This window comes from Osmerus mordax, chromosome 7 (assembly GCF_038355195.1).
Source record: "Osmerus mordax isolate fOsmMor3 chromosome 7, fOsmMor3.pri, whole genome shotgun sequence".
NCBI lineage: Eukaryota > Metazoa > Chordata > Actinopteri > Osmeriformes > Osmeridae > Osmerus > Osmerus mordax.
This window is the reverse complement of record NC_090056.1, coordinates 14,974,828-14,987,849: the sequence shown is the minus strand read 5'-3', so window position 1 is coordinate 14,987,849 and position 13,022 is coordinate 14,974,828. Positions and strand designations below refer to the sequence as shown.

The following is a 13,022-nucleotide window of genomic DNA, read 5'->3' as shown; positions in this document are numbered from 1 at the left end:
GAATCACTGCTCCATCGATTGAGCCAAGATCCCTCTTGAACTATTTATGAGAAAGACACTGGTGCTCAAGTCAAACAGCTCCCAAACACTGGCGCTGTCTTGATATTGGGTGTAAAACGCTCTGCTCCAAATCGATTCAAAAAGTACCTCTGCCTATGAGGCTAGGCTGGATTCAGATTGTCGTCAGATTGTCGTCCTGAAAAGCAGCAATCTGCCCTTTCAGAAAGAACAGATATGAAATGATCGTTGATTGTATTCACACTGAAGCACAATGTAACTGTAATGGTCTCGCGATGCCCAGTTGTTGGAGTATAATGGTCTTGGAACACTCTAATGAATATCCAGAATCCAGACAGTGACGCTGTTCTTTACATTTTACATTACATTTATTCATTTAGCAGACGCTTTTATCCAAAGCGACTTCCAAGAGAGAGCTTTACAAAGTGCATAGGTCACTGATCATAACAACAAGATAGCCAAAAAACATCGCGAGTAGCCAAAACATGAAGCACACATTGTGAACAACCAAAGTAAGTGCCAAAGGGAAGAACCATAAGAGCATGTAGTTAAACAAGTCACAACCAAACAACATGAACAGCTATAAGTGCAAGTGTACCTGTGGGAAAAAGCAAGCAACAGTAATAAAACAATATATCACAGCGAGAACCAAAAATTTTAATCAGTTACCACTAACCACAAGAGCAACAAGTCTCTAAGCAAGAGTCATTGTGATCCTTGAGGAAACTAACATCGGGTCAAGCGAACCGTTCCTAAGTACCGTTGTACTCCCGGAACAAGTGCGTCTTGAGCCTTTTCTTGAAGGTGGAGAGACAGTCAGTGTCTCTGATGGAGGTGGGGAGTTGATTCCACCACTGGGGGGCCAGACAGGAGAAGAGCTTGTGTTGGGACCGGGCGGTCTTGAGCGGTGGGACCACCAGGCGGTTGTCTGAAGAAGACCGTAGGTGGCGGGTGGGGGTGTAAGGCTGCAGGAGAGACTTGATGTAGACGGGTGCAGTCCCGTTCACTGCTCGGAAGGTCAATACCAGGGTCTTGAATCTGATACGGGCCATGATAGGTAGCCAGTGGAGAGAGATGAGGAGCGGGGTAACATGGGAGCGTCTGGGTAGATTGTAGACCAGGCGGGCCGCCGCGTTCTGAATCCTCTGAAGAGGGCGGGTCTTTATATGAGGGTGTAAGCCATGGTTGCTCAGAGGTCTTGAACATAGAGAGGGGGGATTAGCCACAATCCCTCCCACTGATTTGACTGATTATAACCCAGCACTGCCAAACTTCATTACATTCGCTTATGAACTCAGTCTCAAGTTTATTGCAGTATTTAGTAGTTTATAGTACTACATTTATCAACAATATTTACATAATTTAAATAAGATTTTGAAAAACTGAATAATACTGTGTTAATACTGTTTCAAATCTTACGACTTCTGAGACTAAATCCCAAAAAGGGTTCAGTTTAGTAGAACCTTTACAGTGGTATTTCCAGCTTTAATCTAGGAGAGCTGCGCTTTAGGGTTTTTAACCGTCTCAGGGGTGTTCTCACGTTTAAAGTCATATTTTCTCAGTTCCAAGGGACTAAGCTTCAGCACACTTGGCTAGCATTGTCGTTTGAGCTGGTTTCAAATTCAGAAAATGACATCATGTCATGTACCTGAGCTGATGTAAGAAAACAAAGACACACACTGCAAATACAAGTATGGCAGGTTTGATGAAATAACAAAGAAAGCCCTTTTGAAGTATACATATTTGAGACTTTCAAATGAAAGTCTCAAATACTTGCACTGAAAACAAACCGAAGCCTGATAAATATGGTAGACCAACTGGAGACTGAATGTCACATCATTTTCTTTGCTGTCTGTGACTTTCAATTACACCACGTGACCCAGTGGTGCAAGGATAACCACCATGGGATCTCTCTAATGTCTTTACACAATTTTTTTTTTAATTTTTATTCTGTTTAAATAGTGTGGAAACATAACAATGAGTGCCACACGCCTCATCAGTGATGGTATTGGTAAGGAACTCGAGGTCCATCATCAGACCTCACTGTAAAACTACATGAGTGTTCCTTTATGGAAATGTGAATGTTCGAGGTTTGTTTAGTCTCACCTGTTGGGGATGGCACCAGCCCTGGAATGTTTTCATCCCCAGACACCAGGATGTTCTCAGGGAAGAGGTGCATGATGGGAGCCAAAGCAGGATGTGGTTTGATGTTGAAGACCAAGTGAGCTCCTTCAATAATCCTCAGGAGCTCTGTTTGGTGAGATGAAGAAAAAACTAAACACAATGCAGTATACAGTGTTACAATCATCATTCCCTTTATCTAAAAGGTTTACATATTACTGAAGAAGTGTGATGGGATGCAATGTTTTGCTTCTCTGGAGACAAATACACGATTCCCCATCATATTTATCCAAACCATTGGACTATTGCCTGTCATCCGGTCTGCCTCACAAACAATCGTCACCTGTCTACAAGAGTTAAATAGGAAGCTGTTTCATTTTTATGAAGGAGAGCATTGCTCGAAAGTGACTCACAAAACAGTTCAATTTTTCAATATTCCATTTGGCTGCCAAGGCCCAGGTGCACGCACCATTATGTTGGGAGAATCGTTTTTGAAAGCGTGCCTGCCTCTGTCTCTGATTGTGTTTGTGTGAAGGGGTGTGTGTGCACCTGTAACTGGGCTGCATTCAGCATTACAACCAATAAACTATAGCAAAGTGCTCCATGTCCAGAGTGTTGTGTTTTATATGAGAAAACGGTGTACTATATAAGATGGACTGACACACACACACATCCTTCATCATATGATGGGTGTCAACCCACTATGGCGTTCATCAACATGTACGGAATGCTGGAGAAGCATTGGATTTGACGTGTAGTGTGTGTTTGATTCATACAAGCCTGCCGGGATGGTGTGTTCAATCATTCAGACAGCTTTGATAATTGCATCTTCAGCTGAGATGTTGAGGATCATTAATCCCAGCTCCACTCACTCCCTCCAAGTCTTCATGATCATACTACTGACATTGATACACCTGGACCCATGTACCATCTGTAGTACAGTGCGAACAAGTTGCTGAGTTAATCGTGTGTACGGCTGGTTCAATAATCATAGTTGGTTCAATAATGCAAGGGAGTAATGCCTTCCGGTGCATCCTGCAGGAAAATGATTAGCAATGTGAACCTTCTTTAGTGACACAGCTTTGATTGATGCCCTAATGTGGTTAGATATTGTATGATCACCACTCAGTTCACCACAATGAAATGGAAGCCTTTCCTCTCCTCCAGCCCTGATGTACCCTGACAGCAGGTCGGATTCTCTTCATCAGGCACACACTGCCTACTTTGACATGTTCTGAGGAAATCTGACAGCGTTCCTCCAGTCACTGCTCACCAGTTTTAAAGCGATATGCTTCATTGAGAGTGGAGTCACTTAGTTTAATGAAGAAAAGAAGAGAGGGGGGGACGGCAGAAAAAAGGAAAATAAAAAACATTCACGCAACTAGCTTAACACAGATGGTGCCCAGGTGTCGGTATGTGGGTAACTTTATCATTTATTTCTCCTTATTCATAATGCATTAAGCTTGTGTTTCTGACGCAATGTGCAGATCAGAATATTTCCGCAAAAAAACAAAAATCTTCAGGCAGACATTGAGATCCCTTAGTGTGAGACAAGTACAAACTTGGCAGAAGATGAATCCAAGAGATGGTAAAAATGGGACTCGGTAGCTCAGCATCAGAAGGCTGTGGATTTGGGGAGGGTGACAGGGAGGGGAGACTGCGTAATAATCAGGATGAATACCAATGGACTGAATTTGAAAAGACAGGTTTTGGGAGAAAGTCAACAGCCGTCTTTGAAAGTGTAAAATGTATAATTCAGGGTATTGACAACAGATTGGAATATGGAACACAGGAGCCCTTGTGTAACCAAGCCATTTTAGACACAGTCATAAAAGGCAAACCAAATGAACTGGTAGTTTAATTTGATTTTTAAATTTCACAATATCAGACCGGTAGAACGACAGACAGACATACACACACGGTTGGAAAACCCACAGCACTGACCTATCTTTTGCAGCAGTGGATTAGAACATGGTAATGTGAACACAATACAGTCTCCCGGCACGTTGGAGCAGTGTGCCATCTGTTTGTCCCCTATCTCCCTGAGAGAAGCCCAGAGCTGCCTTTTCTACTCTCTTCCCTCGCTGACTCCTCCTCACTCACTTCATTTCCCTCATGGCCCGTCCAAAAGAGGAGCTTAGGTGAGCAAAGCAGCCCTCCATTCTTCTCTCTATCTCTCTCTCTCTCTGTCTTCTCATCCCTCGGTTTTCCTCCGGTCAATCTAGCAGAGGAGATAAGGAGGCCCAGAGCGTATCCATATGCTCCGTTTCTCTCCTTTGCTTTATCTCTCCGTGCTCAGTATGGTCTCTTCCTTAGCCAACCAAAGAAGCAGTGATTTGAGCTTTGGTGAGGCATCGAACCACTCCCATCTTCACCGGCCCCTCTAAACTTTCCATACCGTTGCTGTTCTTTTGCCGTACTTGGAGGCCCAAACAGACTCCACCCCTTTAACCTCATTCCCCTGCTCCTGCTCTGTGTTGCTTCCTTCTTCTACACCATTTCCTCCATGTTAGTCAAGGAAAAGGAGTTCAAGCAAATCGTTATCTTTCTCTCCCGCTGTTCCTTTCTTTTCATCTCCCCACCCCACACTCTCTCTCTCTCTCTCTCTCTGTGTTCCCCGGGGTCGATACAGGAGAGGGGTTTAGGTGGCGGTGTGCGGGCGTTTGGCCCGCTGGGCAGGAGAACACAGATGGAGAGAGGCTGGCAGCACCAGAGGCTCCCCTGGCTGCCACGCTTCCTTCTTGTCCCTCCTCCACCTCCTGGCACCAAGCACCCCCCTTTACCCACACACCTCCTGGCATTGCCCCCCTCTGATTGCCCTTACCCCCTGGCATGCTAGATACAAATAAACACACACTTAAACGTACAAAGTGTGCGCGGACGCTCACACATGCACAAATATATGTGGCTGCACACCCCCGTCCCGTCCCACAGACACACACATTTGATGTGACAGACTCGAAGGTCCCCAGGTGTAGTTTGGAAATGTCTTATTCCCTGTCTGTCTGTCTGTCTGTCTGTCTGTCAGTATGCCCATCTGTCAAGTGTCTCCGAGGATGTGTTTGGAAGACCTTACTGTAGATTTGAGGATTGGGAGAGAAGCCAAGAGACAGGACCACTCAAGACACAAAAGGCCACGGCACAGCTTTTCTGATCCATCAAACACAGACACTATGTGCAAGGAACAAAGTGGCTCAAGGTGCTTCTTGTTCAGTTCAAACAAGTGCATTCATGGCATTTTAACACAAATTCTTACTTTTCTTGGACACATAAACCAGAGGATCATACCACTGCAATGTTTCAATCAAACTATATAAACTAAGTTTCCTCAAGAACACATTTATTGCCTTCAAGATTGAGAATAGAAAATAGAGTGCATTGACTTTGCGCTAAATCCACAGAAGTCAGCTATTTTCCTGTAACATTGCAGAATTATTGTTCTATCAAGTGTTTCTGTACCTATATAATATCACCCACAGTAGGAAGAAGCACCCAGACAGGTCTACAAATCAGACTAGCAAAATACAAACTCTCTTCTTACCCAAACCTTCACTGACAACTATTCAATGTACAGTAGGTAACATGTCCATTTGGAGAGGCCTGTCCAATATTAACGTGTCATAGTGCAGTAGCTTTAATAGCTGTGTTGGCTGTCTTTCACACATTAGCAATTCTCCAGGCCAACATTTAACATGACCGTACATTGGGCATGAGCCCAACAGAGGACATGTGAAGAGCAGCTTCTTAGTGGTTCACTGTAGCTCAGCTTCCTCAACTGTCAGGTCACTGCTCAATCTACCCCTGGACTACATTTACCAAAATACATGAACTGTTCTGTCAGGCTGCATGAAAGCAACTGCAAAATGCCATAGGTTACATTCACTGTCAACTGACAATCCTCCCCGGAGCTTATAAAATGTGTGTGTAATGTATATGATATGCCAAAACGCATCATTCTTCAGAGTGAAATGAACTCATGTACTAATGTGAAATACATGTACCGTAAAATGCTGAACTTAACTGCACACCACAGAGCTGAACAAAAGCCAGCATATTCTAACAATGAAAGCAAACATGGGTTAAAGCAAACAACACATTGTATGACCAGATCAATTGGTGTCTCTCACCACGCTTTGACACAGGTAATCAATGGTGTCTGTGTCTTATAATGACATGTTCTGGGCTTGAGAGAGCCTTGTGGAGCTCTGGGCCACTGATATCTTTATTTAACACTGTAGACAGACATGACAACACTGCATAATTAGAGAGCAACACAATAGGGGCCTACTCCATTTGGATTTGTGTCTCTACACGTGTTCTACGAGCTGTGGAAACAACATCCCCCATGTACATTCAATTCAATATGAAGTAGACTGGAATTGAATCAGACAATATGGAACTGAACTAAAAGAAAAAAGCCTGAAATCACCATTAACTTGAAAGTTCATTGTCAGCTGGATTCAATTCTGTGAAAGTACTCAACAGCCCTAACCTGATGGTCAGTCCGAACTGATGTTGAAGACAGGAGAATGTGCTTACGCTTTTTGGGATCCATTGACTCGGGCTGAAGCAGAGTCCTGGGTGTTCCATAGTACCAGTCCAGTCTGAAAACACAAGAAGGTCAGATGCTGTAACCATCCATAGTCTGTTGAAATACCCACATTTTGATATGGTTGGAACATAATGATGAATCTATCACAACAAAACATCACTAATGGAAAGGATTTCACCCCATGCACAATAGGGGTCTCTGAGCTATTAGCGGGTAACAAAAACTCTAATCCTCTCGCTAATCCGTCACCTGTCTCTGGATGAGAAAATTCATGAACCCCTGCCTGGTGTATTATCACCACTATACTAATCACCTTCTGTCCCCTTCGGTGGCCTGAGGTTCTGCATGGCTGCCAAACAAGTCCAGGATCCCGAAGCCGCACCCCAATGCATGCTGGGAGCCTTCTGCCCTGGGTGATAACGCCACCAGCTCCACCACGGCCAGCACACTGGGCACCCTCAGTGAGGTGTGGAAATACACCACCTTCAATGGAAACACAAACAAACATGAGCATGTCAGGATGTAAAGTAAATGGGTTGGGAAGGGTAGGGCTTCACTGGCTGATCTTATGGACACTGTGCAACTTTTCTGCAAAACAGGCTGGTCTCAGGTTTGGTGCCAGCGGCTGAGTGGTGCTTTAGGAGGTGGTACATTGGACAGTAAGATCCGGACTATTAATATTAAAATATAAATCTGAGCAAACAGCAACAATGTGGCTGTGACCTAGACCATCAGCATGGCTTTACAGTGGCATCATAGTGGCCTGACCATGGAAAGGTTGCCATTTAGTAGATAAACAGGGGCTAAGGTTATGGTTGGTGTTTGATCTCCCAGGGTGGCCTCAATCGGCAGCCTTTAGCTTGAGCTCAAACCTTCAGCCTGGCTCTTATAGATCTGTGTTAGGGTTGCAGTGTGGGTTTGACTGTGCATCTGGCTGACTGGAGTGGGCTGGTGTAGGAGGTGGAGGAAATGGTGTTCTGCCCTCACAAACAAACAGCAGATATAAGTTTAGCAAGGTCACTGACCCTGGGCATACTGCTGCTGTTTGTGGACAAAGGAAAAAAAGCAGGGTGAGCGAGAGGTTGATGGGTTAAATCCAACATCATGTTGTTGTTGTTATTTTCAGCCTTGGAAAATAGCGGTTTGATCAGTACATTTTCAACATTTTCACAATTTTCTGTTATGTATTATGATGGGAAAGATGGGATTGTCTATTGCAAAAAAAAAATATTTTCCTTCTTTTGTTTGGTTTTGGTGCAATTCTCTGAGGGCATACCAAGCTCAGTGCAGCCTATCTCCAGATATTTCCCGGACTCACAATGTGAGCCAAACACCCAGGGTTGAGAAGATGCCACTCTCTGTGGGGGTATGGGCATGAAACACGTCCAGCCACCCTGAAGAGCAGGATGACTCACAGTAGCAGCTCCTGGAAGCTTATGGAAAGGTAGAGGGGCGCCAGGTTTGATATTCTTATTGAACTGCAGGGGGATCATGTACTTCTCTTAAAATAATTGGTTTGTAGAATACGTAGCCATACTACTGGGCGAAATTGAAAACTCTAGTGTAAAGCCATGTAGATCTATGATGTTGTTTCATTTGCACTGACTTTATCATGATTAAGTGGTCTGTAGTTTTTGATCTATCGGTCCCTAGTAAAGCTCGGTGAAGACTGTTTGTTAGCAAATTCCATGACATAAAGCAGAGAGAATACAACTGAGGAAAAAAGTTGAAAAATGAGCAAAGATATCCCTAAAGTACCTTGGATTACACAGGCCGTTTCTAATGTCTCTGGCCGTCATCCTGTTCATTTCTCCAACCTGCAGCCTTGAACAGCCACCGAGTGGTATTTAAATTTCAAACCACATAAGCATCGCATTTTAGCCACATCAATCTTTTATCCAAGCCTTTTCGTGTTTTACTCAAAATTACCTCCAAAGTAAAAAAAAAAAAGAAGAAGAAAAAAGTCAGCAGAAAAAACACAGCAGAATACAAATGAGAGAGAGGTGGGAGGGAGAGACTTTGCTGGCCTGTGTGTGGGAAGCTGCCTTGCAAGCCAGGCTTTTCACTATTCAGTACAGCGTATAGCATGTTCCTTAAGCCACGCAGCTGGAACAATTTCAACTTGGGGCATGATTCATCATTAACATTTCACATACTTGAACTTGTCAAGAACGAGTATATGAGTCACATGATTGACACTGTCTTTTAATTCTGCATGGCCGCGTCAGAATTAAAATGTTGAAATTCTATAGTTAGAACACCATGGAATAGACAAGAATTGACAAGAATTGACAGAACATGTGTTCCTAAGATGTGCATGAAATGTGACTTGTATGAAATATGATTTTCTAATACTAATCTAAATTATGTCTCACTTTTCAATGGCCAACATGAGCACTCTCTTACAGTCAGTGCATGTGAGTATGTGTGAAGGGTTGTGTAAGTGAATGAGTGAGAGTGAGGGAGAGATAGAATCAGAATCAGAATGGGATTTAGAGACAGACGGTAAGAGACACAACAAGAATGAATATTAAAACAGAGACGATGGCAGATATAAAGAAAGTAGTAATTAAAATGCATTTCAATATGTCAAGGGATTAAACACGTTTTTCACTTTATTTTTCCACCCAAATACTGTAGCTCCTCAATCACAGGCTTAAAGTGAACTGTATTTGAACTACTCTGAGGAATAACCAGATGCAGGAATCTATATTTTCTATCATGTTCACCCAAGTTTACTCCCCAGTGATTATATTGATTTGCATTGTGGTCAAAGACAGTCTTCAGTCTTGAAGCTATTCAAGGAGGACATTGTTTATAAGAGATTTCAAATTCAAGCTCTGCACTCATACGGCTTCACTCGCCTCCAAATTGATTCTATTCTAAACTCACACAAAACAGCTGCACTTGTCAATTCCATCAAGACAATATGATTCCTCTAAATTTCCAACTAGTGTAGTGCTTGATATGTGAATACTTGTCTACAAGCCTTTACAAATTGAGTGCCAATTTTAACTTGCATGCGTGCACACTTACACACACTAACACTTTCTTTTTATGTCTCAGTTATTCCAGGGGAACTGCACATCTTAAAATAATAACTTCATTTGCAGACAGTTCAAATCACAGACACTATTGATGTCACTAACGGCATCGGTTTATTACAAACAGCACTTCCTGGAACATTGTGAAAACACGGTTTGACATCTTGCTCCTTTCCTCCACCACAGGAGCGCAGAGGATGTCAATGGGAAAACAGCTTGCTCCCTGGCACTGCCAAGGGTAACATATGCTCCACCTAATGAGAGGTTAGATTCTCCTGCAACTATCTCAACTATGTACACAAACCACTAATCGATTGTCACAAGGGTAAATATTCCCCTAGTAAAATGACAAAAGAAAAAGAGCTATGATAGGGCGATATTAAAACATCATCGAGCTATGGCACCGGCACCAGCAGCAGCAGCCTGTCAGCAGCTTGGGGATTATAGTCAATCTCTAAGGGTGACAGATAAATTAACTGTGAGAGGGAGAGAGGGAGAGGGTGAGCAAGGGGTTGTTATACAACATTGAGCACATATCATCGAGGGCCTCTCTTGTGCGTTAAAACAACCCAGCCGATTTAGCGGCTGCGTAGGACGATGCTGTATGGTATCTGTCATTGTTGTAAATGTGTGTGTTTACATGGAATAAATCCTGCCCACTGCATGCGGAATTGAAAACTTGACTCTAGAATTCTAATGGGGGACCTCGGCAACTGCCTCATCTGGATAGTCCTTGGTGACATTTTGGGACATTTTAAATTAATCAGAAGAGCATCCCTGTGGGACTTTGAGATATTTACCAAAGGACGGGAAATTGACGACATGTCTCGCTGGTGCGGTTGAGAATGTCATTGGTAGGCCTATGTCATTAGGCTGATTTATATTTGTATATCCAATATATGTTCATCTTAATCAGGACTGGGCACACAAGGTCCTTGGGTCTCATCCCAGACCGTTTTTATCAGCCCAAATGCTTAGTTTTGCAGGATGAGTGGTGGGATGATTTTGGTGCAGTTCACAGCCCCTACACATGAACTATGCTGAAGGAGGGTGGAGAGCTGTAGAATAACAAGACTTTAATTGACAGGGCCTTGTTGTCAAACAACCGGAGGCTCAGCACCAGGAGCGAGCGTAGGGCATTTACATGCTAGACAATTATCCAAGGCAGTGGCTGGTTAAGCAATAGCAAGCAACTAACTTAAACCACTTAAGAGTCTAAGATAAGTCTAAGAAAGAGTCTTTATCTAAGTTACATACCCTCATCTGGTATCTTGCCGACTCTATTAGCGTCTGTAAATTGTTGGCAATCAGGCCTTCAAAGCCCAGTACGGTGATCACGGCCAGGTTTAATGTGCTGTAAAAATTGCTTACTTTCGTTTGGAGAGCGTGCTGGCACGTGTGACTCACAGGGAGTGCACTCTCACGGAGCCTTCACACACACACCTGCTGCCTCATCTTTGGCCATGCCCATGCTCTATTGCTATTTTCACAAAGCCGGACAACCACATGACATGCAAATGAGCCCAAATGCTAATTGCATAATTATTGATGTCAGTGGGTCCCTATTGTCCAGTCTATCTAAAGTGAAATGGGACAGAGTGAGGCAATCACTAAAGAATGGATGGATCCTAATTTGTGCACATCAGATTAGAGTGGAAGGCAATCCAATCCAAACTCCAATCATTATGTTTCACTAGCTCATCATGCATGATCTAATTCCCGTAATTCAAGACCTTTCCAGATACTGCACAAGGCTGGTTTAATCTAGGCTAAATGTATGATGAAGTACTCTTCTACAACACAAAAAACTCATCGGAGTGTACAAACTGCAGTGACCCTTTCTCTATTGGCCCAGTGCTTGAGATGAAGCCATCACTATTCTATGGTGACTGGTCTACGGAAGAACATATTCCACAAAATGTCCAGAGCTCTTTCTCAACAACCTTGTATGTGTACATAATCATGGATAAGGCCCCTCAATGTTACAAGCTTCTGTCCTGACATTTCTGTCAGCTGCACATGTAGTCTTGCCACAGAATACAGGGACTGTGGAACCAATCATGGTTCTGGCATTAAAACAAATAAGTGGGCAAGTGAGGAGGGGTTATGCCAACAAGTTGATTCAGAGGGGAAAGTACCAAACCCATGGAAAGCTACCATGTTGTGAGGAAGGAGCCACTTCTCTCACACCGCAGGGTCCTTACCTATTTCTCTCTCTTTACGACCACACACAGTCAAAGGACACCCCAGGGAGAGCTAATGACAGAATTATGGGGCCAAATTCTCAGCATGCATGTCGAGAGGTAAATGGGGAGACAAATAGAGTGTGAGAGAGTAATAAACAGAGGGACAAGAAGACAGATAGTGTTAAAGTCAGCAGCAGAGGACGAGAGGTCCCCCTCACTCCTGTCAACTCCCCCAGCATCCTCTTTAGCTGTGTGTCTGCTGGTTGCAGAGCTGGAATTTTCTGCGCCACACATGGCGATGGATTACCAAGCACGCCACTCGAGTGTGGAAAGCCTTTAAGGAGCAGCTGCTCCATGGGATGTTTACTCCCACAGGAGGTGAAATATTGATCAGTCCAAGCAAAGCAACCAGCCCCTGGCCCATATATAATTGCAGTGTATATATCTCAGTGTGCCCCCCCCCTCCCCTCGCTGTACTGCCAAGTCCATCTCCCATATATAAATCATATGGGATTTCATGCAGAGGGCTCTGATCAATTTTACCCCTATTCACTTGTTTGTAGTTAAGAATCAGAAGGTCTTTTCCGCAAAATGAGAGATGAAAGCATACTGTAAAGTCAATTGAAAGTAGAAGTTGGGAAGTGAGTTAGGTATATTTTAAAAAACTCATTACACTTGATTTTCTTGCCCCATTGCGTCTGAAACAAATTGATCATAGTGAGTGTAAAGTGTGTTGAGCATGATGTTTATAAATCAATTTCTGACTTCTGAAACAAGTTCTGAATTAGGCAGGATTTCTTATAAAATAATGTAGGTATTTAGATAGCGTCTATTCATAAAACAAAGGAAACTGTTAGGCTAAATGTTTTCTCAGGGGGTGCCCCAGTTTGCCAATTTACACCACTGTCAAGCTATGTGGGCTAATGGAGTGTTAACCTAAATAATAAAAGTGACCATTTGAAATTCCCACTGTCCAGTAACATATTCTTACATTGCATGGAGAATGTGGACAAGACTGAACTTGCACTAAAAAAGAGTGATGAGAGACATGAGACAATGGAGATCAACCAATAATTGGACGATGACTTAACTTCTTACACA

General features: G+C 43.3%; 1 protein-coding gene across 1 annotated transcript in view; it reads right to left on the bottom strand.

Moving 5' to 3' along the window:
- Positions 1-13,022, bottom strand: part of nphp4 (nephronophthisis 4) — a 71,113-nt gene that overhangs the window by 54,737 nt on the left and 3,354 nt on the right. Inside the window, exons 3-5 of the mRNA XM_067239511.1 lie at positions 7,005-7,174; positions 6,679-6,743; positions 2,125-2,268 (exon numbers count right to left, since the gene is read on the bottom strand). Coding sequence (XP_067095612.1) covers positions 2,125-2,268; positions 6,679-6,743; positions 7,005-7,174 — 379 coding nt within the window. The remainder of the gene's footprint in view (positions 1-2,124; positions 2,269-6,678; positions 6,744-7,004; positions 7,175-13,022) is intronic.